This window comes from Malurus melanocephalus, unplaced genomic scaffold, assembly GCF_030028575.1.
Source record: "Malurus melanocephalus ecotype Western Australia unplaced genomic scaffold, MMel_1.1 scaffold_142, whole genome shotgun sequence".
Taxonomy (NCBI): Eukaryota; Metazoa; Chordata; class Aves; order Passeriformes; family Maluridae; genus Malurus; species Malurus melanocephalus.
In genome coordinates this window covers 150,805-178,656 of record NW_026623374.1, presented here as the reverse complement: position 1 = coordinate 178,656, position 27,852 = coordinate 150,805, and the positions used below count along the sequence as shown (strand labels likewise).

The window sequence follows — 27,852 nt, the reverse complement described above, 5'->3', positions numbered from 1 at the left end:
TAGGAAGCTAATGGCAAATGGGGGAGACCAAAGAAGACGTAAGGATTTCCAGGGCTAAAATACTGGTTCAAGAAATGTAGCATTTATTTTCTTTCATTCTMGAAAGTGGGATGGTGGTGGTGTGTGGGTGAACTGGAAACAGGACTTTGTGAAACCAACTGATCTACTGAAACAGCAAGAGCTGTTAGATGTTGTTCAAGCATTATGTTTGCCACCTCAGGAATGCTCTAGTCTGGGGAAGAGATATAGAATCAGATCTAACACTGGCCAAAACAGCTACACTGAAAACAGCTGGGACASCAAACCAGTTTTATAGGCTTTGCAGTGATATACTACAGTGAAAGAAGGTGCTGACCCTCTTCAGACTGCCTGTGTTGCAACACWAACTTAACCATGACCAAGTTAATATTTTGGACTGGAAATAAAATTTACATAGCATTAGTAACTGGTTTCATTGTCAAATTATATAAATATTTAAATTAACCTCTTAAAAAACAACAATTCCAAAACCACATATATTTTCTTTTTTCATAGAATACACCTATAAACTTACCATATAAAATCCGTTTGTTGTTCTAGATTGACATCACATCTCATGTATTTGGCTAATACTCTTGAAAGAGCAAAAAACATTCTGTTAAGGTGCTCAGTTCACCCACTTCTCAGGTGCTGTGAAAAAACAAACATAGGAACTATCCACATGGTCACTTGCAGATGTGTCTGTGGGTGACAGAAAACTATACAGTGATAGCTGTAATGCAGAACTGTGCAATTTATCAGAAAAGTGAAATCTATCTAGCCTGAAGAATTATTTTCAKCATGACTGTGCCTTTATTTTTMCTGCCCTCTGCATTCCCCCTTTTTACCTTCCCCTTCCARAATGATATTTTCATATGCCAGGATTAAAACTGCATTATTTCATTTTGTCTTCGCACCATTTTTTCAAAAGATACTTAGGTCTTTTTATTGTATTTAATTTTTCTGACCTATAACTAACAAGTGCTGTGTTTCAATAGCAGTAGTTGTAATAGCATTTAGATACAATTTATTAATAATAATAATAATGATGATAATGATAATTAAATCATTCTCATTTGGTTTTTCATTAAATGGAACTATTGGTCAGAAAGACTATAAATTGAAAAACTGTCAAAATATGGTTTTTCTTCCTCTTGACAGGTTATAAAACTTTAAATTACTTATTTATAACTATTAACACAGGAACAGCAGGAAAAATGAGCTTGCGTCCCCAAGAGCCAYAGAACACCCCACCCCTCCATATCTCCCCCATGGGACACGAAAAATTCCCTACTTCTGAAACATCCTTTGGCTGCCGTATTAGTTTGAAAGTGAAGTGCAGACCTTTATACTCCACAAGGTGTCACTCTAAAACAGCTGGAAAAAAATCGTGCCTTGTTTTGCTTCGAACTTTACCCAAAAGGTCAGAAATGACCAGCATTTCAAATTTAAGACCCAATTACCAGATTCTACTCAGAGCTACTACAATGCAACAGTATAGCCAGTAGGYATTTTATTCTGTAAACAGTGTTTTTCAAAACCAGTCTATTTTTAACTCATTTGCCTAGCTGAAATGTGGGGTGGGGTGAGGAGGGCGGGGACATAAAGTATACCAGTAACTGTTTCAACTTCGGGGAGCACCCAGCAAGTATTTTATCAGGATACATTGCACAGTTTTTTACTAACTACCACTGCCTTGGTGAAGAGAYAGAAAACAACATCAGACCAAAGAGCTTAGGTCTGAAAGGTATTTAAGCTTTTTAATAAAATACATTTTGTCTATAGAGACACTGCCCTTTCAAACAATATGGTATAATCTACAGAAATTTGAACATCTTCCAAAAATACAAACAATTGTCAGCACAAAACCTCACTTTCTACGATTCACGAGCAATCATTGAATTAATTCTCTGGAATCTGTAGGAGAGAATTTCCAGTACATTGTCTCGAGACTGAAAAAACTTACATTCCATCTTTTCCTTTAGTGAGTCCATGCTTTCATTGCTAACTACCTATTTTCATGAACTTTTGAGAAATCTTTGACACATCTACGAACTTTTAATTGCTGTTGACCACCAGATTCAAAGCATAYTAGAAGAAATCTGATATAAACATGAGGAACTGTCATTTCACAGGAAACAATTTCAAGAAAACAAAAATTACCAATAAAAAAGAATAAAGAACGTATGGAACAGGTCTGTTAGCATGAGGGAGGGAGGGACCTATAGGTGACAATTTACACAAGATACAACAAAAGAAAGTGGAACCAATTTTGAGATGCTAACACTTTTCATCGTGTGCTCAACACTGCAGAGCTCTGAACCCTGCACAGACCAACGGGGTTCTTGCACAAAAAATACAACAATTTTTTAAAAACAGTCCCACATGCAAACTTAACCATACCTGCTTATTTGTGTCACACTCTCTATCAGCACTGCTTTCAAACAATTTGTTCAGTCTACCCTACCTTTTCTTGTTTCTCTGTGGCTGTATTTCATGTTAGGACCATTTCTAGCAGACAAACTTCAGAAAATTAGATCAGACCTCAAATGAGAGAAAAAGATCTCAACAGATTTGGGCTGCTCACTTGTATTACGAAAGCTGCAGCTCCAGGCCCATGTCTGGATCTTTGAACCAGCCAACAACTTCACTGGTCAAAATGCAAGGGTGTCAAGGATTTAAGCATTTTCTTGTTTGCATGCCAGCTGACAAAATTCAGAAAGCTTTTAGTTCACTAGAACAATAGGTTCTTGGAGAATCCAGTTCTTCAAAATCAACTTCATCAAGCAAAAGACCTCAGTACGTATTAAACTTAAAAATGTGTTAGCAGTTCTCTCACTTCTGTAAGAATTAAGAAAGCTAGAAATTGTTGATAAATACTTTGTGAGAAATAAAATACTTTGTGAGAAATAAAATACTTCGTGAGGAAAAAAAACCTTTAAGAGGACTATTTTAGAAAAAACAAAGCCTGTGGTCCAGACTGGGCTTAAAAAGCTCTGCAGCAGCTCATACCTGGTATGAGAATAACCACACTGGGAAGGGGCAGAGGAGAGGATAATGAAAATGAGAATATTAAAAGCCTCATTCACGGATGTTTGGAAATCATGTTTTTGAAGCCAAAACAAAACCAGTGACTTGGCTAGATAACCAGGTTTCTGAATTGTGACATTTTTACAACCATGATTCCATTCACAAGATGTATTAATCACACCCAATTCCACTGGCACAGGCTATTAAAGGAGAGGAAAAAGCTCAGCAGTTACGATAACAAAGACACTTCCTTCACTGTTTTTTCCATTCAAATCCCACAGAATACAATGCAGCTATTATTTCTTTAGTTTACATGCAGCACTCAACTCTCACACTACTCTCTCTTCCTCTCAGACTTCGTGCATATTCACAGCTTGTGTTGAAACAAACTAGTTGCAAGAAGGAAGTTCTAACTCAGAATCAGAAAAAAAGAGAAACCTGAGAAAATATACTCAAGATTCATTAGACACAGAATAAATTGATTTTTGCTATCTGCCATTTCCACTTGGCATGAGAGACTATCAAATTGCTTTAGCATTTACCTAAATAATTTTCCTCAGTTATTAAATTAGGCAAACAGTAGAACASTTTTGCTGGAATAATGAGATCACTGTTATTCCTCATCCAGAAGAGCCTCATATTGCCTTCGAAAAAAAAAAATCTTCAACAAAACTAGATTCCCCTCCCCACATGACAACATTTCATAYAGAAAGGCTGACAACCAAAAGACAGTTACTTCTGTCAGCTGCTTAACAGCTCAGCACTCATTGCAGTCTTGCCATGCACACACCCACACACACACTAAACAGCAAGGAGATGAAACTAAAAAACCTGTGGGCAAAATGAGTCAATCCAAACTAGAAGCTGAAGTGATAACTTCGTTTTCTTTGAAGTGATAACTTCATTCAGAGAAAGATCACCCCGAATTTAGCTATTACAGTGATGTCTGCAGGTACCAGTACAGATCAGCAATTATGTTCRATAAGAAGAAAGGAAAACCAAGCAGGAGTCAACTTGCACTCCTCAGGACTGTATCAGTGTAGCCAAAAAATAATCTGCAATTATTCTTGCAAAAAATAATCTGTAATTATTCTTGCAAAAAGCAAAATCTAAGGGAACAACAATCAAAAAGTCCTCCCAAATACTCACACAATATACTTATTTTAATCTCTTTTTTCACTGGCCAAAACAGCTGAGACTGTTTTAGAGAGTCAAAGAGAGATCTGTCTGGATAGTCTATAGAGATTTCTCTTTGCACATCTGCTTAAGAAGGAAACAGCTGTGACTCAAAGCTGTACCTTAAGAGGAAGCTGACTATTACATTCCTCATCGCCCACAACTCAAGGAAGCTGAAGACATTTTACAAGAGAGTATTTTACCTAAGCTACATGAAAATCTATTTTGAAAAAAAAAAATTAAAAATCTATGCAGTCCTCAGTACACTCTTCCTTAGAGGCAAATCCTCTAGATAAAGGAATTTGCATTTGTGTGGCTTCAGCAAGAAAGGAGTTTCGTACCATAGAAATGCAGCTTTCTAACAGAAAGGAAAAAAACCCCACAATTATTTTGGCCTTTTTTTCTGATAAGGAAAAAACAAAATTAGGGGCTCTGACAAATCAAAGCTTGGTAGTGCTCAAATTCTCTTCTAATAAACTGAGATTAACTTGATGTTCCTGTATTAGGAATACTACCGTGTTGAAAAGGTCTTTTCTTGCACCTCATCAATTATTCTGCCTCAGTGTGTGCTCACTGCCCAGAAAGCCAAGTGCATCCTGGGCTGCATCCAAAGATGGATGGCAGCAGGTGAGGGAGAGGATTCTGCCCCTCTATTCTGCTCTGGTAAAAACCCACTTGCAATGCTGCTTCCAGCTCTGGGGCCCCCAGCACAGGATAGCATGTCAGAGCAGGTATGGTGGAGAGCCACAAACATAAYCACAGGGCAGGAGCACCTTTCCTACTAAAACAGGCTGAGACGGTTGGGCTTGTTCATCCTGGAGAATAGAAAGTTCCAGGGAGACCTCATTGCAGCCTATCAGTACTTACAGGAGGCTTATATGAAAGAAGGAGAGAACTTCTTACACAGACAATGACAMAACAAGGGGCAATGGATATAAAGCGAAAGAGCCATTCATTAAATTCACATCAGATACTAGGAGTAAGTTATTAACTCAGAGGTTAGCGCTCAGCAAGCTGCTCAGTGAAGTTGTGGCTGCCCCATCTCTGGAAGTGTTCAAGGCCAGGTTGGATGGAGCTCTAAGCAACATGATTTAGTAGTGAGTGCATCCCCTGCCCATGGCACGGGCGTTTGGAACTAGATGATCTTTGAGGTTCGTCCCAACCCAAACCATTCTATGATTCCATTACTGAAGAAAAKACTGTAAACTACACAGATGTGGAATATTCCTCCTATCAAATTTGCAACTACAGTTAGTACCAGACAGATGTGAAGATAAAGGGGACTTTTTAGTGGAGAGATATCTACCACACACACCCAAGTTACTACTTSAGTTTCCAAATCCCTTGCGAGTCAGGAGCAATGCCTACCTGTAACAGAATAGACTTCAGTGAYAGTCAGAACAAACAACTTAGTTGTGCACTACAGAGGCTGCAACATGGACCTGCAGATTGCATTCATCCTGTCCAACCTGAACAGAACCTTTGAATTCTGATGACCTTAGCGCTTCAGACGTACTTTCACAGTGAAGAAGGTATTTCAAAGTTTACTTTACTTTTGTTCCAGACCTGCAGCAGAGCCTTAGAGGCCAGAAGGCATCTTGTTTCCTCCTTAAATCAACTGATGTGGCTGCAGGAAATGAGAGAGAATACCTCTTCTTACAAATGGTCTCACTTAGGTACCTAGTGGGATTTCCAAGAGATTCAAGAAAATTATACTGTGTATTTCAAGTAATTTGGGAAAAAAGAAAAAAATACATACATAAACCAACCCATCCCAAGAGGGTCAGAGTGAAGAGGGTTAAATGCAAATTCAGTTTTAACTGAATTAAGAAGTCTCAATGACTTCAGTATGATTCCATCCCTCCTCCCCTTCCACAAACACAYACACTCCCATCAGTAAAGCCAGTTAAGTAGTAACCAAGGCCTTTCTTCCTACCACATCAGTAAGGCAATGGTGCTATTAGTTCCAGCAAAGCTCCCAAATACTCGGCTCATACACTGGACTGGCCAAACAATTAGATCACTCCTCTATTAAAGAAATACCCAGAAGCAACTTTGCATATGCACAACTTTTTTTTCAAAGCACAATGGAAAGTTGGCACATACTGCATTTATGAGAGCTGTAATCTGGTTTAAACATGGGTTTATTTTTAAAATCTTCAGGTCTCATCTATAGGCTACTCCAGACCCCAGTGAATCAGCAAATAGTTACTGTTTATTGGAAAGCTTCCTTTTTAGGACACCTTGACCACCACTCAGTAGTTTGCTGAAATTGTGAAAAGAACTGCACCATGAATCTTCACTATAGGCAACTGTCCACAGGTGTACAGGATCTAGAATGTGAAGTATTCAGGATGAAAATTTAAATCTTGATATACAGACCTCCAATAAATCAAATATTCTGCAGACTACAGAAAATATAGGTAAATAGCCATATAACAGCTTCTTACAGGTATTTACAATATACTTAGCATCAGTCATGAGCTTAGGTGTGCTTTTTTCCTTTTGTCTTCTTTCAGATACTCATGGATTGTAAAGCATCTCAACCAGGCTTTTAAAGGAAATCAGACACTACACAGGTTAAACAACATGGTTCTATTAAAAACTATCTTTAACCATGGCACTCAGTGACAGCAATACAATACTTTTATCCACAAAGCAACTAATATAAAAATATGCCATAAAATCATCTGTAGACTAGTATGCTAGTACATACATATAATCATAACATTCTTTTATAAACTCTTTCCTGAGATACCTTGGGTTGTTTGATTTTCTTSTATTACTGGATGCATTATCTTTATGATTCATCTAAAACAATTGCAAAATATTTTGAATGTGCAGGACACTCAGTAACATGTAAAAAGTAGTATGTAAATATATGGCAAAGAAACAGCTCATAGAAATTATGCGCTTTTTTACTTTGTTGTATTTTTTAACATTTGGCTCCTTGGGAGACAGAAGGATGGAGCATGAAAAACCTGAAATTAGAGCTATGAAATGACAAAAAGCAGGAAAGCATTCAGGAATGTAAGGAATTGGAATATATTATAAATGACACAAAGAGAAAGCCATAATTATGTTGGCTATGTATTGTCTTACAAAGCAACTGGACATATCTTAGTTCACAGTATAATAAATATTTTTACTAATCTGTTTTGGAAGAGCAAATGTCTTTTAGGGTTTCAAGCTCCTGTATAAGTTTCTTGTTCTGAACTTCTAGCACTGCAACACGACTCTCCAGACATTTTATGTATTCTTTCTTCCGACGCCGACATTCTTTAGCAGCTTCCCTGCAAAAAGCAGAAGTAAAAAGTGCAAACAAAAAAGCCATTTGCATGCCATTAGAAAGCTCAGCAGAGTATGGAGACTATGACAGAATTCCAAATTTTGGAATATCTCCCAGATCAGTCTGAAAACACTAAGCAAAACTGGGTTCCACAAGGGCCTCAAGTGTCTCTTTCTCAAGTTCATATGGCAATCTGTAGAATTGCTTCCTCTCATGCCTTGATTAAAGTTCATAATAAAGGAGGTCCAAATGAAAGACAGTTATTCTGCTTTATGACAATAAAGATCTTTGAGGGCCTTGAGTTCCTCAATGAGAGTCTTGTTTTGGTTTTCAAGCACAGCCACACGATTTTCAAGACATTTGACATATTCTTTCTTCTTTCTGCGACATTCTCTGGCAGCTTCCCTGGAACCAATACAAGGCAAATGACTACAGGAACAGCCACAATATGGCAAAGACTGGATAAAAGCAATTACCTGCAATCCCTGCGGTTCCACAATAACAACAACCACCAACACCAACTGCTGGATTGCACAAACAGAACATCGGATAACAGCCAAAAGCACTAACATAGTTAAAATATAATCCAAAACAATTAGAAGTTTAAATGCATTCAGCATCACCAAATACAACAATGGAACCAAGACACAGAACAACTGAGAAAAACAGAGAGTAAATGATAATGTATTGACTTGAATTGTACTAAATATGAGCATGAAAAGCAGCATTTCTTCTCCCAGTCACATTCTAGTTTGTGTGTTTATCAGAAGCATTGTCTTCTGCCATCAAAATCTTAAAACCAGACCCAGAGAATTTACCTTCAGAAAACACAAACATAACACTGCTCTCTTCAGATAAAGAAACTGGATGCCAATCTTATATTAAGATAAAAACTTACAGCATGTTGTAACCGTGTACAGTACAATTTAAATCCAAACAAACACCATTTATTAGCATTTTAGAACTGGCTGCCGGAACACATTTCAGCCACAAGAGTCTGTGGTTTTTGTTGCTGGCAAATGACAGTCGGAAGCCATTCACGTAGTTCTGCTCACAAGTCTGTTATATTGGAGTTAATCACTTCGGGTAGTGTTTTCAGACACRTGTGACTAAACTAGCACTAAGTTCCAGAAGAAATATTAGAAGTACTGGGAGTCCTCCTTTACCACCTCGGAACATGATAAACTGTCAAATTGTGAGAGGCTAACATTCCAGCAAGTTATGAGCTATAGCATAGGCATTAGTTTTAAAACYGAAGAGAAGAAACAAAAAGGAGGCACAACAATGCGGTGATCCTCATGAGTAATTTAAAATAAAGGACAGGCATGAGAGCAAAGCAATACCATTAATTCAATCATAAGAACATGTGGTTAATCAGTGTATTAGAGATCTGCAGAGCAGACTATTTCTACTATTAATCTGCCAATGACAGAGGTGGCTACACAATTAAAAAAGATAGACTCTTCTAAGAATAGCAAGAAGAACGCACAGTGAAAGACTGACATTTACAACATTCAGTCAARTACACGACAACTAATTTAAAAATATACAGCCATTTCACACAGTACGCCTCACAAAATGATAGGGGCACTGCAAAGTACCTCATCCCAGTAGACAAGTATTTAGGAAAGTCTATAATTATCATTCCATCTTATAGYAAGTCCTCTTCACAGCATCATTAATGGAGAGCTGCTAATGAGATCCTCAGATATTGTCCTAACCAATTCTTTGCTGGGATGTTTTAAAGGTAAAAAGCCCCTACTGGTCATTTTACTGTCGATAGTGGGAGAGAATGAGAATTAAAATTCAATAAAAGGTGTAGATCATCACAAAAATTATCTGATACTGAGTTCTGAATTACTAATATTTTCAACCTAAAAATCCATCAGCAAAAGGTCAACTTTAACCCTCCAGAATTAACAACCAATACTCTGTGCGAGAAGGACAAGGGATGACTGACAAAGAATTTCCTGCATTCTTTCCATTAATTACAGGCAGTGTTCATAACCTTAAGAAGAAAACTTCATTGTAATGTTCTGGAGGGGTTCTCTGCAACAYTGACTATGAATTATTACATAGTCTTACCTATTTTTCAAAAGTCTCAGCTCTCTCTTGCGTGTTGCCTCTTCTGCCATTTGCTGAGGGCTATGCAAAGTCCCTGGTGAGGCTGCCATAACCACTCCCTGAGGTAAGGTAGTAGTGGGAGTTCGAATCTGGTAAGCTGGCATGTCTCCAGTGGCAGCTGTATAAAAGAAACATATTTTAAACTTTGTAGGACAAGAGAAGAATCCGTAAGTTTTCTCTCGGAAAATAATACATTTCTGTAATGTTCTGTAATCCTGAATAAAGTTATTCAGGATCCCAGATATGCAAATTATTTCGCAGGTCTGTAATGGCACAACTACATTTTTCATCCTAATAGCTTTTATTTTCACACTGTAAAATATCTGAATTGCTCTGGCCCCACTAGCCAGCCACACTGAAAGCTTCCACATGGCTCTCTTCTGACAATGGATAGGGAAAGCTTCTTTGAGAGACAGTTCAAGCATTCACACTTCCTGTTTGCACAATCACACAAAAAGAGGGTCCTGCTGTTGCAGTCACCGTGCTTCTCCCTGTTCTTCCTGCACAGGATTCAATTTCCTTGAAAAGCCAACTTTCTCCTTTCTTGTGATAGCAACAGTACYAGCTTCACAACCTCTCCTTCTCTTAACAGCAGTATGGCACCCCTTGGATAACCAGTGAGCGCTGCTGTTGCTACCATGAAAAGAAACAGACACGTACTCAGGATGTACAGGCATTTGTTCCCTGAGCAAGAGGACCACACATAGGATGCTGCAGCACCAGCAAGCGAGAGGAGGCAGTGGCGGCTGCACAGGAAGGGGTGTAGCTGCACACTAAATCAGAGGGCAAAAGTTCAGGTTCAGCTCCTGAACTTAGCAGTTTTTTGTGCWCTCCCCAAGCTAAATGTCAATCTGACGTGACTTGAAACCAACACCTTTCTGACAGTCTCACGTCATTTCTTTGTTTCGGATGTACTTGTCCCTACATGATGTACCTCAACTTAAAAACGCTGGGGAAGTCCTAAGCACTTGTGTCTTGTCTGACAGAAAACAAAAGCAAACAGAGTACACATTCCTCTTTAAATTCTAGGCAAGTATTTACCAATTCCTTTCCATAAATATTTTACATAATAGTAGRAAAATCTTCTAATTTTGTCATTTTAAAGTAACTGAATAAGCTATGTTTCAGAGGCTACTATGTTACATTTAGTTTATATTTTAATTCTTTAAGACATTATTCAAATAATGGAAAAACATGTCACAGTTTAACCCCAGCCTGCAACTATCACTACACAGCCACTTGTTCACTCCACCCACATGCCTCCCCAGTAGGACGGGGTAAAAAAACTTACAGGATGAGATGGGAACAGTTTGCTAATGGAAATAAAACAAAATAATAAATGTAAAAAATAACGTAAAGAAAGATACATAAAACCAAGAAAAACAACTGATGCAAGTTAAAAGCAATTGCTCACCACTCAGCAACTGATGTCCAGCCTGTTCCTAAGCAGCAGTCTCCAGGCCAGCTTTCCCTACAGTTTATATGCTGAGYGTGGTGCCCAATGCTATGGAATATCCATTTGACTAGCTAGGGTCAGCTGTCCTGGCTGTGGTCCCATTCCTTGCAGCTTCATGTGCACCTCCAGCCTACTCACTGCCAGAGGATGAGAAGTTGGAAAGTCCTTGACTGAGTGGAACTACTGCTGAGCAACAACTAAACCATCAGTGTGCTGTCAACATTTCTCTCATCCTAAATCCAAACTACAGCACTCTATCAGCTAATACAAAGAAAACATATTCTATCCCAGCTGAAACTAGGACAACTTGGAAAAATAAAATGTAGACAAAAACATCTTGGGGAAGCTGACAGGCAGAGCAGTTAAGACACATCACTCAACTACAGGGGGAAAAAAAATTAAAACTTAATGAAAATACACTATTATTCTTACTATATTAATGCAGGTACTTCACTAACTAAAAACAAAAAAGTCGACCGAGTTGTGTTTAGACCACAATTMCACAGCCATGTTCTGAAATCATTACCCCGCTGAAACCCTTTCCACCTCCCCCGTCTCAGTCCTGCGGGTAAAAGTGTTAGTGGAATTACAAGATGAACTGGACCAGTGAACTGACCTGGATAATCCCCCGGGGATGTGGGAGGGAGGGATGGAGAAATCAGCCCAGAACAGCCCTGTGAGCCTGACAGGCAGCTGCCATGAGCACAGGGCTTGGTCATCTTGTACATCTACAGGAGAATTGCTTAACCCTTTAAGTTGTCCACAGTTCTTAGCAGTCCCAAGTCACGTCAATGGAATGATACTTCAGCTCACTATTTATAAAAATGAAATTTTAGCAACTCTACAGGCTCACGTTTATGCTGGCCACATTACATACATCTTACAGACTCTATGGCAAGAACGACCTTTTTCTATCTCATCACCAGGTATTAAAAATGTTATCATAGCTTGCCTTAGCTACAATGAATCAGAAATCCTAGCAAACCATTTCGTAGAACAAGTCATGGCAAAGGCTCCATAACCCCTATCACCTCAGTGTGGAAAGACCAATTGCTTTCTTGTCTGTGTTTGATTTACACTGTGACGGCAGCAAACAGGACTTAACTTCAGCTGTTGTGAAGAGGACTCAGTGTGATCATGTACCTGCAGCAAGACTTAACAAAAGCCAGTCCCTATCTCAGTGGGATCAGCAAACACCACTGGTAAKTACTTCAGTCTGAGCAGGTCTCAGTACTGGCAGTCTCTGCCTAACAGTTGTCTCACTCATAAACCTGCCAGCACGGATAACACATATCAATAACCATTCTGGTGGTACAGACCTTGCAAACCCAGCCACCACTGTTTGTAYGCAAGAAAAAAGCATAGCATAGCATAGCATAGACAAAGTGTCTTTTAGCAGTGCGCTAATATGTTTTATGACATATCATTGCAAAATATATTTTAAACACTGAAAAATGTATTGGATATTATCTCAAGAAGTTACAGTGCTACTGATTTCCCCAGAAAAAGGCCTTTGGAAAGGAGGAATAGGCTTTAAACAGAGTGGGATAAACTTTATTTTTTTCAAGGTTATTTTAAGTCTAGTTATGTATCTATATTATAGTGAAGCATACCTTCCATTTCAGCATCTGAGACAAAAGTCACACACACTTCATCCAGACCGACAAACTTCTGTGGCCGTTTCTAATGACACTTCACAAAGGTTTAATGTAATTCCTAAGGTACCAGAGTTGAACTGAGACTGTTAACAAAGCAACAAACCTGGAGTTGGTGCATTTCCTTAACACATTGCCCCAGGTAACTTTTTTTTAAACTCCTTAAAATGCAAGGGAGTAAAARGTCACTGAAAATCTGAATCTTTCACCTGACACTTACAAAAAGAAAATTATTAACAGGAAGCCAAAAACAAGTAGTAGTGAAAAAAAAAAACAAACTGCATTTAAAAAAAAAAAGCAACCACCTCTTGGAAGAAGCAACTTGCTGAACACTAGAGAGCATCCCTRCACTCGAGTCCTTTCTGTGACTATYCAGGAGAAAAAAACGCCTGATGTATTTGGATGCCTATTCTCCCCCTCTGTGAATCATTATGGTGGGACTTGRTTATGAAAGGGTTTTTAACTTCACCACCAAACTGGCTACACAAGGTGTGAATCATTATCCCTTTGAGCATTAAAAACATCGACTTGGAGAAGATACTTATCTCGGAATTAATGAAACAAGGTGGCCAGCAGTGAGCAGCAGCACGTAGGAGCCGGCAGGGAAGCAGTTAATGTTACCGAGCTGCCGGAGGCAATTGACGAGGCAGAAAGGAACTGACTAAATCGCAGCATGACTTGGAGCTGACGTCAATGTGTATCTTGTTTGGAGTTTAACTTTTCCAGTTCCCTACTGCAACACGATTCCAGGAAATCTAATGACGTCAGCCTTTTGAACTCAATTAGCTGAGGAACAGACCATTTTAACAGTGGAGGAGAAAACAAGCAGGCGTTACAATACTTCAATTATTGCCCTCAAATTTGTTTCCATTCCGTGTTTTTTTTTTAAATAATGGAAGCACAGGGTTGATTTACACTGCTGAAACATTTCTTTACTGCTAGGCTTAGGCCCTTAGCTATCAAATTCGTAGTGCTTATTGCTCAATAAATAAAGCAGTTGTCATTTTTACAAAACAAAAAGCATTTATAAATATAGTAACATATATGACCAACACCACAATAAAGAAAAATGCAAAAGAAGAGTGATGGATTTCTTTCAGCAAAATCCTGTATCAAATAACAAAGATTAGTTATCTGAATCAATCTGTGCAAGAACTCACACACTAACACTGATTTTTTTTTTGTTTTTTCCCCTAACCAAAACTGCTAAAATTGCCCTGARATCTGAACACTAAGTAGATAGAAATGGAAGCTATCTGTAAGACTTTGAAGAGATGAAAGAGTTACAGCAACAGGTTCAAAATAAAATGTCATAAATACTAACTAAACACTGCACAGACATATAAAATTTTCATGTCAAAGGCTAACAAAATTTTTACCTGTTTCATCTCCTGTTACAGCCATGATCAACTTCTGCACACACGATTCTGCTGTTCCTCTAGCAGAGCTCAGCATGAACTGTTCCAAACTACCAAGCATGTGCAGGATTACAAGCAGAGCACTGACATCACAATGACCTCACTTGCTTACCACTGTCATTAATATGCTCCATCACTGGAACAGCTCACTGAAACTGCAGCCCAAAGAATTCCTTTTCCAGTAAACCTGCTTTTTTTTTTCCTCTTCATATTGCTATAATCCTAGCTTTGTTCTTTTTCCCTGAATTATTCATAAAGCTACAGAAAGCACTCACCACAAAGCAGGCTGTTAACAAAGACCTGAAAATTCACAGCACCACTGWCAGAAATTAAAACATAGCTCTAGCATTCATGAATGAATCCAAATGATAAAGTCATGATTGGACAGAAAATAAGGAAATTTTAAACAGACATGAAGTTGTTTTCATTGGAACAGTTCCACTAAACGGCAGAGAACTCTGTTGGACAGACATGCAAGGCAGGAAAGCTTAATAAGCTGTAACAAATAGCTAAATGAAAGGCTAGAGCTCCTCGCTTTGCAGGGAAACACACAACCCACTCATTTAATTTCACTTACAAGCTTCAGAARTTATTAAGGAACACTCCAACAAAGTAAGTCAGCCTAATGCTAGAGATTTCAGATGCTGTAACAGTCAGAACAGTAATTCTGGGTAAGGGATACTTCTTCCCCCTTCCCTCCTTTTTCAAAATATATCCAAGAGATTTTGTTGACTTAGTTTTAAAATATATTTTTTTTTAAAAACCAACTCAGCTCTAAGAGAGTTACTCCTTATTTACATAAATTTAAAAGAAATCTACTTCAGACCAAGACTCCAAGCACTGGTCTGTATGTAGGGCACAGCAAACTTGTAAGGTCTTTGTAATAAAAGAATTCAGATTGGTAATTCATCAACTGTGAAACTGTGCCGGATGGCAGCACTGGGAGCATCAATGCAAAAAAAAGGAGCATTCTGTAATTACAGGASTACTTCAGGATCATATGAACAGAAGATCAAAGCACACAAGAAATTCAAGCCMCAGATTTCAAATATCATTAACAACAAAATGAAAACACACATAGATCCAAACAGAATTATTTTTCAATAAAATTTTTCTACACTCATTTTCACTAATAGTAAAACACTTCCTTCTTCAGCTAGCAAAAAAATCTTTAACTTTATAAGGTATTAGGAAACTGTCCAGACACTAACTGCCTCTCATTTTGCCTACAAATGTAAACTTGTAGCACATGCAATGTCACTCAATTGGATCAACACCTTTGGTATTTTTATCCCAATATTYTTCCCCACCACAGGTTATCAGAAAATACCAAGCACAGGACTTACRTGATCCTATCCATTATTAGATGAGATTCATCAACAAATACTTYAGAAAAAGATATCAATACATATGCTATCTGAAAGATTCGGAAACAGAATCTGAAACAGATCTTTTCTGTTTTCAGATACTTGTTACATTATTTTCTTCTTCTAAGATTAAGAAAAAAATTATATGCTGCTTGCCTAAAATCATTATAAAATATATGCAAATGATCAGAATGCTAAGCAGAATATTTTTTCCTATTATAATCTGTGCTATCAGAATATTAGGTGAACAGTCAACTACAAAGTGTACCTAAATGACAACTGTTCAGAAACTATATTCCTACATACTTTTCAGCATAGGCAAGACGACCTGTAGTAAGGACATTTCAGATACTTGTATGTTCAGCTAATTCCATTGTCTCCCTCCATCCTGATTAACTCACATTTACTGACTATATACAATTATATTACTGTAAACATCTTCAAATGCTTTCACACTATTTTTATACACCTCTMTTTTATTAAAGAGGTTTTCACAGATTTTCCAGTATCAATAGCATGTAGAATAAGTTGAAGCCTTTTCTATTCTCATCAGCTCCATGCTCACTTACTGTGTGCTTTGTACTTTTCCCTGTAYATGTTATGCAGCATTTTTCTTCTGYGTTAACAGCCATGAGGCTCACTAAAGCAYTGGACTTCGAACCAAAGGAACAGCCAATTCCAGGAAATAAACTTCTCTGAGCATGGACAGAGAACAAATCAATTTAGTTGAAAGTACCTAGATGCTTCTAGAAACATGATATAGAAGGTATTCAGTAACTGTCTCTGAATCCATTTTCAAAGTTTCCATCACAGGCAAGACACTTAATGGGCAATTCCATCTTGTTGAGCCCATTTGCTGACACTGAGTAACCCGGCCAGAGAACAGCTCTGTAATGGAGAGTCAGTCTGGTAAAGAAAGGTCAGTCAAACAAAATTCCCAAGGATTGAAATGCTGCCAGATAAAATCCTCAAATGCTGTRCCTCTTCACAGGGTTGGGAATTTTTAGGATGTAGCTGAGGAGTCATTTTTTTTTCTGCCCCTGACCCCAAAGCTCAGAAAAATCAAAGCAATACCTATAAAATACTATAGTCAACCTGGAGAGATGGAAAAGTCCTCTGATTTAAGGGATGAGTATGCACATGCATAGGGAACATGTTASACTCTTATTCAGAAAAACATGCAGTACCAGATTAGGAAACTGGCTTGGGGGACCGACAAATTCGGGTCTTAAGGCTTTGTTAAGAATGTATTCCTAATAACATTTAGAGAAGTTTTAACAATAGTCTCAGCACAATAAAAACTAAGATTTGGCTAAGGTTTTTTTTGATCTGATAGTTTTAAAATTTCCTTGAAATGCTTCTGAAAAGTCTTGGGACAACAATATATTTCAGCATTTATGTGATGACTCTCATCCACTCCATGAATACATATCTAAATCCTTCCTAGCTCTTCTCATGGCTTATTTCAGATAGTTGTTTTGGTTTAAGAAAGTATTCATAGAGTCCTCCCTCCATACTCCTCTGTGTCAGTAAAATAATGCTTTTTAAAAATTCTGTATATCCTCCATAGCCATTAATCTAGTGTCACCATAGAGAWATATCTCTCCCATTTTCAAAGGTTTTCATCACAATACCCAAATCCCCTGATACAGACAAGAATCCAAAACACCTTTGGTTCTCCAACACCCTCACCAAAAGGCTGGGAACAGTGGAAGGAAAAAATAAAAATCCTGCATAAACTACAGTGAGGCTYGAGAATTCACTATTGACTTTTCAATTCATATGTGCATTTTGTTGCACCTTCAAAGCACTCTTCTAGCTTCAGTAAAAGGATCTGCTTTCTTGTAGCTGCAASAGCCRTAAGTTGCAAGGAAATTCTGCCTTAAACATATCCCAAAACCTTCACARTTTGTGTTTTATTAACATTAAATGCTGAATAAACCAAATTAGTTTCATCTGTTAAATAAGGTGCACCTTCAGCATCTCACTTCCATCTGTAAGAGCACCTTTATTCCAATTAAACATACRTCTCAAAATCTGAAGAGAATCCAAAGCAGGAAGTGGTTTTATCCTGCTATTTCATCCTTTTTAACCAAAAGGAGTAGCTGTCTTACTGAGCAGAATCCCCTCCTAAGACTGACTGTCATCTTGCTATGCATGAGTATTTTCCTTAATAGTGCAATAATGTCAACACAAAATAAAAAAYGTTTTAAGAAAAATTGTTTAACATAAAAAAATATAGTAGACTAATAAAATATACCTTGAACAACAACTTGGCTTCCAGGAACAAAAAACTGTTGTGTGCCATCAGATGACTGTGCTGCATATTGCACAATGGTAGCGCCTGGCTGAGGAGCTCCTGAATTCGTCACAGTCTGAATAGTACCACCTTGAGATATGGTAACTAAACAGAAAAAAAAAGGAAAAAAATCAGTTAGGCAATAGAAAGATATAATATGTCAAAAAGCATGAAATTAACATTGCCTTTTAGGACTCCTGGTCCTCTCCTTGCCCAAAGATCAATGGGACTACAAAACGTAGGTAATTTGAAYACTGATTTCCACAAAGCCTGTTGATTTAGTACATAGGATGTGTATAACAGATAAAAAGCAGGGTTCAACACATTTTATCTCTATGTTTCCAGAAACATTAACTCTACTAAAACAGTTTAAATATGAAAAAATAGTAGCTCCTAGCCATATAAAATAGTGCTATTTTAAATACTAATGTGTAAGTTATTTTTTTTTAAATTAAAATAAAAGCTGTTTATTGACTCCTACAAAACCAAAACCAAAACATCAAGACAAAGGAAGAGAAAATTGACAAAATCCTTTCCTTAGTGTGAGAAAAAGTTTAGCACAATGTTTATCCAAGCTGTACACAGTTCTAAAGAGCCCAAAATATAAAAAGAGAAACAGAACAAAGTGGGGTTCTTCCCTCCATGTAATCAACAATACGAAAAATGMAAATATACTTTCCCCATTAAAAAATCATATTGCATTCCTTGCCATAATCAAATATTTGGAAAAAAWTGCAATTCCCTAGTGACATTATTAATTGCATATTCCTTTCAGAATKAGCATTGCCTTTCTTAAACACATAAATATCATAGAATCATAGAATAGCTTGAGTCAGAAAGGACCTTCAAGATCATCTAGTTTTAACTCCCCTGCCATGGGCAGAGACACTTTCCATTAGATCARGCTGCTCAGAGCCTCCCCATCCAACCTGGCCYTGAACACTTCCTGGGATTGGGCATCCACAGCTTCTCTCAGCAACCTGTTCCAGCGCAGCACCATCCTCAAAGTGAAGATTCCATCGTAATCTCTAAACTAACTCTATCCTGTTYGTTTGAAGCCATTGCCCSTCATCCCATCACYATGTTCCCTGATAAACACTCTCTCCCCATCTTTTCTGTGGGTCCCCTTTAAGTACTGGAAGGCTACTGCAAAGTCTCCCTAGGGTCTTCTTTTCTCCAGGCTAATCAATCTCAAACCTGTCAACCTGTCTTTATGGGGAGGCCTCCAGCCCCTGATRATCTCCATGGCCCTCCTCTGGATCCATTCAAGCAGGTCCATGTCTGGCTTGTGCTGGAAACTCAGAGCTGGATGCAGCACTCCAGGTGGGGTCTCACCAGAGCAGAGGGGCAGAACACTCCCTTGACCTGCTGCCCACAGTGCTTTGGATAAAGCCCAGGATCTCGTTGGCTTTCTGGGCTCCAAGCACACATTGCCAGGTCCTATTCAGTGTTTCATCCAACAGCACATGCATGTCCTTGGCCACAAAGTCACTCTCAATCACTCACTGCCCAGCCTGCATCCACATTTAGGATTGCCACAATCCACACACAGGATCCTGCACTTGGCCTTATCATGACGTTTGCATTGGGTCCGCCTGTCTACTGTGCCAAAGTCCCTTTGGATGGGATCCCTTCTCCCTGTTGAGCTTTGAGTATCAACTGCTTCATTTAGCCTGGTGAGATCTGCAAACTTCCTGAARGTGTATTCAACACCACCTTCCATGTCTCCAACCAACAAAGATACTAAATAATACTGGTCCCAAAACCAGTCCCACTGAAGGAACCAGTCATCACTGGTCAGCGCCTGAACATTAAGCTGTTGACTGGAGCTCTTTGAGCCAATTCCTTATCCACCAAGTGATTCACCAGCCAAATCCACATCTCCTGTGTTAATTAAAAAAAYTCTGAAACTTTTTGCTGAGAACACAACTCCCAAGGAGAAATAAAATCCTTTCTCCCCCAAAAGATATTTAAACTACAAACATTGTGATTGTATTTAAAGTGATCTGAGATGCTACAAAAGTCAAATATAAAAAAAGATTCAGGTTTGCCAACTCTTCTGAATTTACTGTCAGATTACAGTATTTGATGCCACTCCTGAAGATTCAGATCTGCTTATCTCAATACAGGATTTGTTAGATACCTATGTGAATTTTAGACATTGCTGATCACAAATGTTCTGTTTGGACAAACAGTAGGTTATCTTGAAAGCTTAACTTCAGACATAAATACTTAAAAGATAGAAACTGTCAAATCCCAACAGCARAATTAGCTTCTTTTGGGGAAAATATGGAATTCCTCTCACGCTGAATTAAGTTCAAAGATCTGTCTGCAACACTGAAACAGGGTACAGCATGGACTTCCRGTCCTGCCCTTGGAATGAGGAATATGTAACACAGGAACTAGTTGGGTGCTGCACATAGGCTCCATAAGGCATTAAGGAGAAGGGGAAGAGTGTGGCAAGGTGCAGCGTGCAAGATGTTTCAGTCTGGCCTCCAAAGCAGAAAGTGCCCCATTTTGGGCCAGGACAAAAGAAAGAGCAGCAAGAAAAGTAAAGCACTGTATCCTCTACTCTTGGTAAGCTCCAGGRTAAGATTTTTCAACTCTATCTCCCAGAGAAGTTATAAAGAGCCAAATCCTGCCACTCAAGATTTAGCACAAAGAATGGTACATACAGAACCATAYCACATAAACCCCACCAGTTTGGCTTCCTAAGCAGTAAAACATCARCACAGATACAAAGCTCTTGCTCCCACAGTGAGCCTGGGTAAACAATTATGTCACAACTGTCCTGCATATATTCAGAACCCAATCCAGTACTTTATAAACAAGAGTGAAGTAAYTCCAGTAACTGCCTCCCTTACAGGACTGATTCCTGCCTTATTCCCAGAACAACACACTGCCCCATCCCCCCATTCTCTGTCCTGATGGCAACCACTGCACACACTTTGCTGTGCTGGAGCTCTACTGAAAAYTTGGCCTTTTATGATGAGTACAGGACTTTTGGGGACAGTCCCTGTAGCTGAATGTCATGCAGGCAGATGGATGCAAGAGGCATCGTCTCCTCTAGCTCTTAGTGAAGACAATACTAATACCAATAATCTCAATTACTATACTAATCTCCGAGTATGATCAGCAGCTCTAACCCAGAAAAAAAAMCCCAAATCTTTTTCCCTTCCAAAACTGGAAATGGAACTAAACTTAGTCTTTCCCAAAAGATTTTTTAATTCTTCAATTGTTAAAAATCTGTTCTAACACAGCAAGCAACCCAAACAGATGGCAAAAGAACTATTAATTTTCATTCCTCCGGCATCTTTTCATGCAGATCATCATAATATGCTTAAATTGGCAGGGGGGCGGGGAGGTTGATCACACACTCCAACTGAAYGAACAACTCTTGCACATTAGACCACCACCACAGGTGAGGAACTAATAACTTTTTTCATTATTAAATAACCAACATGACAGAACGACAGCCAACAGAGTGGGTGTGTAGTCAGATGAGGCTACAAGGCTCCTACACAAGACAGCAAAACTACCCATTTCCCTGACAGAAAGATCACACATATGTTGATGGAGGTAGCTGGCAAAAACATTTTATCTGGTCATGTCAGTCTGTCTGCTTCCATAAGCCAAAGCCAAGAAGCCCCGAGGAAAAAGATACTTGGAAACCATRGCAACATTCCATTTTGACTGGTAAAAAGTAAGTAGAGAACAGCCATCACTGCTGCTAATAGAAAAAAAATACATTTGTTTTCCAGAAAAATTTACTTATCAAGCTCTTCCAAAAATAGTCATCCCAGACATCCACACATAAACACACAGTCAAAATGATCTCTTCAACTGARCTGCCTTTCTTTTACAGGAATAGAGAGAACAATAGAAGAAAAAAGGAACTAGAAAATGTAGTAACATAATATCTCTTTTAAACCAGAGCACAGTACAGATGGCCACAGCGACTCTGCAAGACCAGTTCCTCATTGCCACAGGCACTGCACAAGCTTAATGCATAAACTGCCGGGTGCCTGCACAAGAGAACCCGTACAGCCAGTGCTGGCCAGGGAGAGAGGAGTCCTCAGGCACAATAATGATAGGCAAAAGTACAGAGCTATTGACAGGAAATGTAAAAATGAAGGAGGTACATGCAGTGACCCTCTGCATCATATCCAGTCKAAAATCAACACTGGAGCTGCTGCATTCCCACACAGCATTCCTGGTTTTAGCTAGCAGCAGTTCCTGAGGATCACAGGCAACCAACARGATGCCTCAGAAATGCTTCAGGTCTGTGCTTCATACATGTGAAGACTAGGGGTCAACAGCCAAGTTCTCTTTACTAAATTCCAGATTAAGACCYTCTTTATTAGAAGGAAATGACCATCCTTGCTACCACCCAGTACCACTTTTACCTAATCAGAATTAAAATACACAGACTTTGCTAAAGMAGAAATATTTTAACTTACAGAGATAAACTTAGGAAAAAAAAAACAAATTAATAAACTAATATTTTGGACAAGAAAAACTACTTCCAAGAAGCAAAAGCTCTAAAACAATGTTTTTAAGCCAAAACCAAGAGAGYACATGAAGGCTGACATTGCATCTTTAAGCAATGCCCCATTATGATGAGAAACTTAATTATCCAGCATATGTTTTAGGCTACGACTGTAATTTACTCCAAGAAAAAGCAGCAAAGAGCAAAAATTCTCTCCTAAGAATCACCTCCTGTAAGACACTGAAGCCAAAGTACAACCATGGCTTCCCAGAGGAAACAACAATTAAGAAACCTAAAATCTAAATTTCTTAGAAATCCTGCAGGTTTGCAGGCTCACTTACGTAAATGTACAGACATTACAGCACTTCTTTTTAAGCCTTGAAATGGCAAATATATATATTCTTAATTAAAACTAAGTAAAATCAAAAGAACAATTCAAAAATTGAAGGRAAATATTTAGTTTTTCTTAGACTACAAGAATACAGGAATACATGCCAGATTCAGTACTGGATAAATATAACTTAGGATGATGGACATCACACACCAAACAATTTTTTATGTCTATAGCTTACAGAAAGAGTAAGAAAAGAAGCCTAGGGGCACAAGCAAAATGACTTTCRATGCTGAAATAATAGATACTACAGGCAAATTCTGTCTTCTCACAGTTAATAATTAGTTTAGTTGCATAAATTAAAAATAACTAAAGAATTGTAAGCATGAGTAGAATACAACTAGAGAGCCATTCTAGCCTCTTCTATATGCCACTGCAATGTTTTAATAGACTTCCTCTGTTTCTTCATTTCAGGAAAAAAACTCTACCACATATCTTATGCAATCTACCTGTCATTATACCAAAGGAAAGATGTCTGCACTTTAGTGTGCCTACTTATGAAAAGATATGAAAAAAACCCTACAAAGTGTAGGAGTGAAGCTTTATCAAATACCTAATTTCAAAAAAAGTTATTAAAAAGTTATCCCTTAGATGATATCTGATCATGTCCAAAGAAGTCATAGAGTGCAAGTTATGCAGCGATTCTACCATAAACACATGCATAAAAATAATCCAAAAGCAAATCTATAAAACAGAATCCTGAATGTAAGTTTTAATTTGCATTTGGATGAAATATCGACTGTTGGAACCACGATTTAGGTTAATTCTGCAGCAAAAGTGTAGATACTTAAAAACTGGAGACAAAAAGACATAGTTCTTTAAAGAAAGAAAACTGGAAATTAACAAGTAATTTCATTTTCCAAACTTACATTTCACAAAAACTCTACTTGCCATTTCATATAATGAATAGCATTAATACATRGCAAATCACAAGAATTTGAAACTGCAATGATTTGTATCATTAAACATTCACATAAGAAGTGTCAACATTATTCATTTTAGCAGAGCCTCACCTCCAAATTTTAATGCATAGAAGCTCTAGAAGAACTAAATATAGCAGCCAACAAATACTACAAGAGATTASAAGTCTATAATGCCCATGTTAGAAAAAATTAATAATAATTACTTAGAAATACAGAATCTCTTCTTCTTCATCAAAACACAACATCCCTATTGCATTATGTAACTCCTAGAAACAAAGTTGTGCTATGTATGCTGTGCATCATCACATAGTACATTTGCAAACATACGGTATTGCCCCGTGTTAGTATGATAGAGGCTGGTTGGCATGGCCATTGCAGAAATACCAGAAGGCGTTCCTTCATCTTCTGACTTCTCTTCTTCTTCAATCTTCGCTACTGCAGGAGCATCTGATGAGAGTTCATTCAGAATTTTTCTAAAAAAAGAATGTAAGTAATTATATGTACTTAAAAATCCATACCCACAAGAAAATCAGATAACTGACTTTTTATCAGTTTTGCTGTAATAAGTAAGTTGCTGGTTTAAAACCAGCAAAACCAAAATTAAAAGTCCTTACCGGTATGAAGGCCTTCTTGAAAGTATTTCCCTACGCTTTTGAGAATCAATTATCACTTCTGATTGTGCAGCTTCATCTGCAATCGATGCTACCTGTAATAGCAAAGTTCCTGAAATTCATAACTTCATTAAAAAAAAAAAAGCAGCAGAGTAAATTAGTTTTTTTAATTCCTTCCATGTTTGCATATGGGAAGTCTGTTGACTCATTTATCACTAATCATATGATTTTGGACTTCTTTTTCCAAAGTAAGTCACTAATTATAAGGTTAGTTAGACACAGCCACTTAGATAGACAGCATCTTCCATTTGAAAAAGAAAAAAGTCAAARTAATCCAGGTTACTTTTTTTATGAATGACACTTAGAAAAAGTACTGAAAACAGATTTCTTTAAGTAAAAAAATATTATACAATTTAATGAGCTCTTAAAGTGAGGTCAAACATCTAAAATACAGAATACTGCACAAATGTGCCTTAAGTAATAGTATACAATATAAAAGTCTCTTACACCACACCAAAGCTATTTAGAACATAACTTTATTTAAATATACACATTTATTACACTTACTAATACATTCATAAATACAAAGAGATTCCTTAGTAATGCTGTATAAGTTTTGGAAATGCCTCACAAGCCCACAGTGTCTCATTTTCTCCAACCTTTAGTATTAGTATTTTCATATATTCTTCTCTTAAAATTACCCAAGACARCATTAAGGCCTAGGACTGAATTACACTCTTGACCAGTAACTATCTTACCACACAGAACTGAAAGTTCATAAATGAACAAGGAAAACACATAATTTTCTTGGAATCTTTTAGCTACTCAGACCTATTGCTGTATAAAGATTTCCAAATTGAAACAGTGTGAAAACCTTTTCACATCAAGACAGACCAGACTGTAGTTTCAGACTAAGCATCTTGTTAAATATACACTGAAGAAAAAAGATGTAAGTGACTAGAAGGCTTCAAGTGTTTGACCTGGCTGCAGTGGAAGCTCTAGGAAGACAAGGAAGAGCTCTAGAATTAATGCATCTGCCAGTCATCAGTGTTCAGTACCAGAAACAAAATCTTCCTGACCTCAATAGAAAATTACTGTCTGGAAAGTTCTGGAAGTTTATAGACCTGGGTCACTTCAACTCAAACCTGTAGAACTACACCCAGAAGGAACTACAGGTTATTGCAGAACAAAATTGTCTCTTCACTTGTTAATTTTATTACATAGAATTACAGAATTCCAATACCCAATTTTGCTGGGTAATATGCAGCRAGCATCATTAGAATTCTGTCTGCCAGCTTGGTGAGAGGTACTTCTGCATGTGTACAGATGTACAGCTCCAAACCAGACATCAGAGCTGACTGCAGGGACAGAGGTYCTTCAGGAAGTCTGTATTCTTCCTTCTGCAGGATGGACCAATACTGAGCACCAGAGAGAGATCCTGAAAGACATTTCCCTCCCAATGTGCCTTCAGCAATCTGCTCATGGATCGACCCTCAAGCCTCTGGCATAATCCTTCAAAAGTAAGACAGTATGCACAGCCAAGAGCCTGGGCAGCCTAATTCAAAACAGATTTTTCATTCTGCTGGGGAGCGAGGGGTAATAAATAATCTATTTTTCTAGGCACAAATAGCCTAAAAMCAAGACTTTAGTTGCCTTTAAACCTTCAGAATCCCCTAACAGCTACCAATAGCCCCCTGGTTCATGAAGAAGGCTAAAGAAATTGGGAACAGTCATACTTTTGGAAAAAGGTAAGGAAATCAGAAGATGATTTAAGAATTTTAATGTATGTGTTACTTTTGCACGGGCTGATTTTTGGTAGCAAAGGGGTCATAGAGGTGGCTTCTGTGAGGAGCTTCTGGAAGCTTCCACCATGTCCAGAAGAGCCTGTCCCTGATGGCTCTGAGAACGGACAGTCCACTGACCAAGCCTGGGCCAATTAGAGATGGTGGCAACACCTCTGTGATAACATATTTAAGAAAAAATCRAAACAAAGGTTGGGGGCACAGTTTCAATTCCAGCCAGAAAAGAGGAGGAGGTGAGATTATGCGAGAGAAACAACATGGAGACACAAAGGCCAGTGAAGAAGAAGGGGGAGGAGGTGCTTCAGGCACCAGAGCCAGGATTCCTCTGCAGCCCGTAGTGATCACCAYAGAGAAGCAGGTTGTYCCCCTGCAGCCCATGGGGTCCATGGGGGATGCAGAGATCCACCCACAGCCCGTGGGGGAGGTGCCCACACCAGAGCAGGTGGATGCCTGGAGGGGGCTGTGGTCCTGTAGGAGAGCYGGTGGAGAGAGAGACCTTGGTCCCAGGCTGGAGCAGCCTGGCCTTGAYGGACTGCACCCCATGRACGAGTGAYCCACACCACAGCAGTTTGGGAGGACTGTCTGCCCATGGGAAGGATTCACACTGAACCAGTTTTCGGAGGGCTGCTGCTCGTGAGATTGTAACCAAGCTGGAGAAGATCACAGAGAACTGTTCCCCGTGSAAGGGATCCCACAGTGTAGCAGGGGAAGGACTTCACCCCCTGAGCAGCAAGGAAARACCTTGGTGATGAACTGACCAAAAACCACACCCTCTCCCTGCATTGTCAGTGGGCAGGAGGGAGAGGTTGGGGGAAAAAAAGCTGCTTTTAAGGGCTTATTTTACTTCTCATTATCCCATTCTGATTTTGTTGGTAATAAATTCACCTTCTATCTTTAAGTTGAGCCTGTTAAGTTTTGCTCTTGGAGTGTTTTCTCCCAGTCCTTATCTCAACTCTTGAACCCTTCAGTAAATTTTCTCTCCTCTGCCCAGCAGGGGAGGGTGAGTGATCGCTTTTGTAGGTGCCTGGAGTTTGGCCAATGTCAAACCATGACAATGTGGAAGAGGACATTTTCTGCAAGAAATTTCAAAAGCTTTAATTTTCATCATAACAAAGAGAGAAATGAACACTCCATAATGCTAACAAACAGAAACCATTGTAATATTTTCCTGGACTTCGTTGAGATTTTTACTTTACCTAATTTGACTTTATCTGCACTTGAACAAATTTAACTTCAAACTCATGTTAGTTATTCCAAGACCTGATACACTACAGGTGGGAGCAAGCAGTAAGTCAAATAACAATCTGAACTTTAAACCTTCCTACAAATAAAACAGCATATAACAAAACAATAAGGATACATAGATAAACATATTTTCCATATAAAAAGCAACTGCATTATGAGAAAAACTTCTGAACACTTTCCAGTTGAACACGGCAGATGTTTGAGGGAGAGGTCATGCAAGCTTCAATATCAACCTTCAGCACACTTCTTTTTTCCTTTTCTAAACTAACATAATTTCTCAAGTTTCTCACTGTCTGGTAGAGAGAAGGTAGCAAGTCAAAGCCAAATGATATGAAGGAAATGCCAGGTGGCAGGATAAAATACCAAAGACAATCACAGAAGGACTGAACACCCTCTGTAATGGAGTCTTTTACAGCATCTTCAAGCCCTTCTTATCCAGATAAAACCAAAGCAAAAACCTGGAATTAACTAATAAGTATTAATTGGGAAAAAACTTTCCTGTTTCTAGCCCTTTGGAAAAGGGAGGATAGCCAGAGTTCACTCAATACAACASCTGACT

The 27,852-nt window shown here is 38.4% G+C and overlaps 1 protein-coding gene across 11 annotated transcripts in view; it reads right to left on the bottom strand.

Annotated features, from left to right (window-relative positions):
- The window catches only part of CREM (cAMP responsive element modulator), a 40,878-nt gene that overhangs the window by 3,540 nt on the left and 9,486 nt on the right, over positions 1 to 27,852 (bottom strand). For 3 of the 11 annotated variants that reach the window (XM_057371134.1, XM_057371135.1, XM_057371139.1), the window contains 5 exons: positions 24,250 to 24,341; positions 23,963 to 24,108; positions 17,794 to 17,937; positions 9,599 to 9,755; positions 554 to 7,517 (listed from right to left, as the gene is read on the bottom strand). In XM_057371134.1, coding sequence (XP_057227117.1) covers positions 7,373 to 7,517; positions 9,599 to 9,755; positions 17,794 to 17,937; positions 23,963 to 24,108; positions 24,250 to 24,341 — 684 coding nt within the window. In that variant the 3' untranslated portion in view covers positions 554 to 7,372. Of the gene's footprint in view, positions 1 to 553; positions 7,919 to 9,598; positions 9,756 to 11,709; positions 12,682 to 12,706; positions 12,835 to 14,127; positions 14,242 to 17,793; positions 17,938 to 23,962; positions 24,109 to 24,249; positions 24,342 to 27,852 lie in introns of those variants that run through there. The other 8 variants (XM_057371133.1, XM_057371137.1, XM_057371136.1 and 5 more) reach the window with 7 other exon arrangements.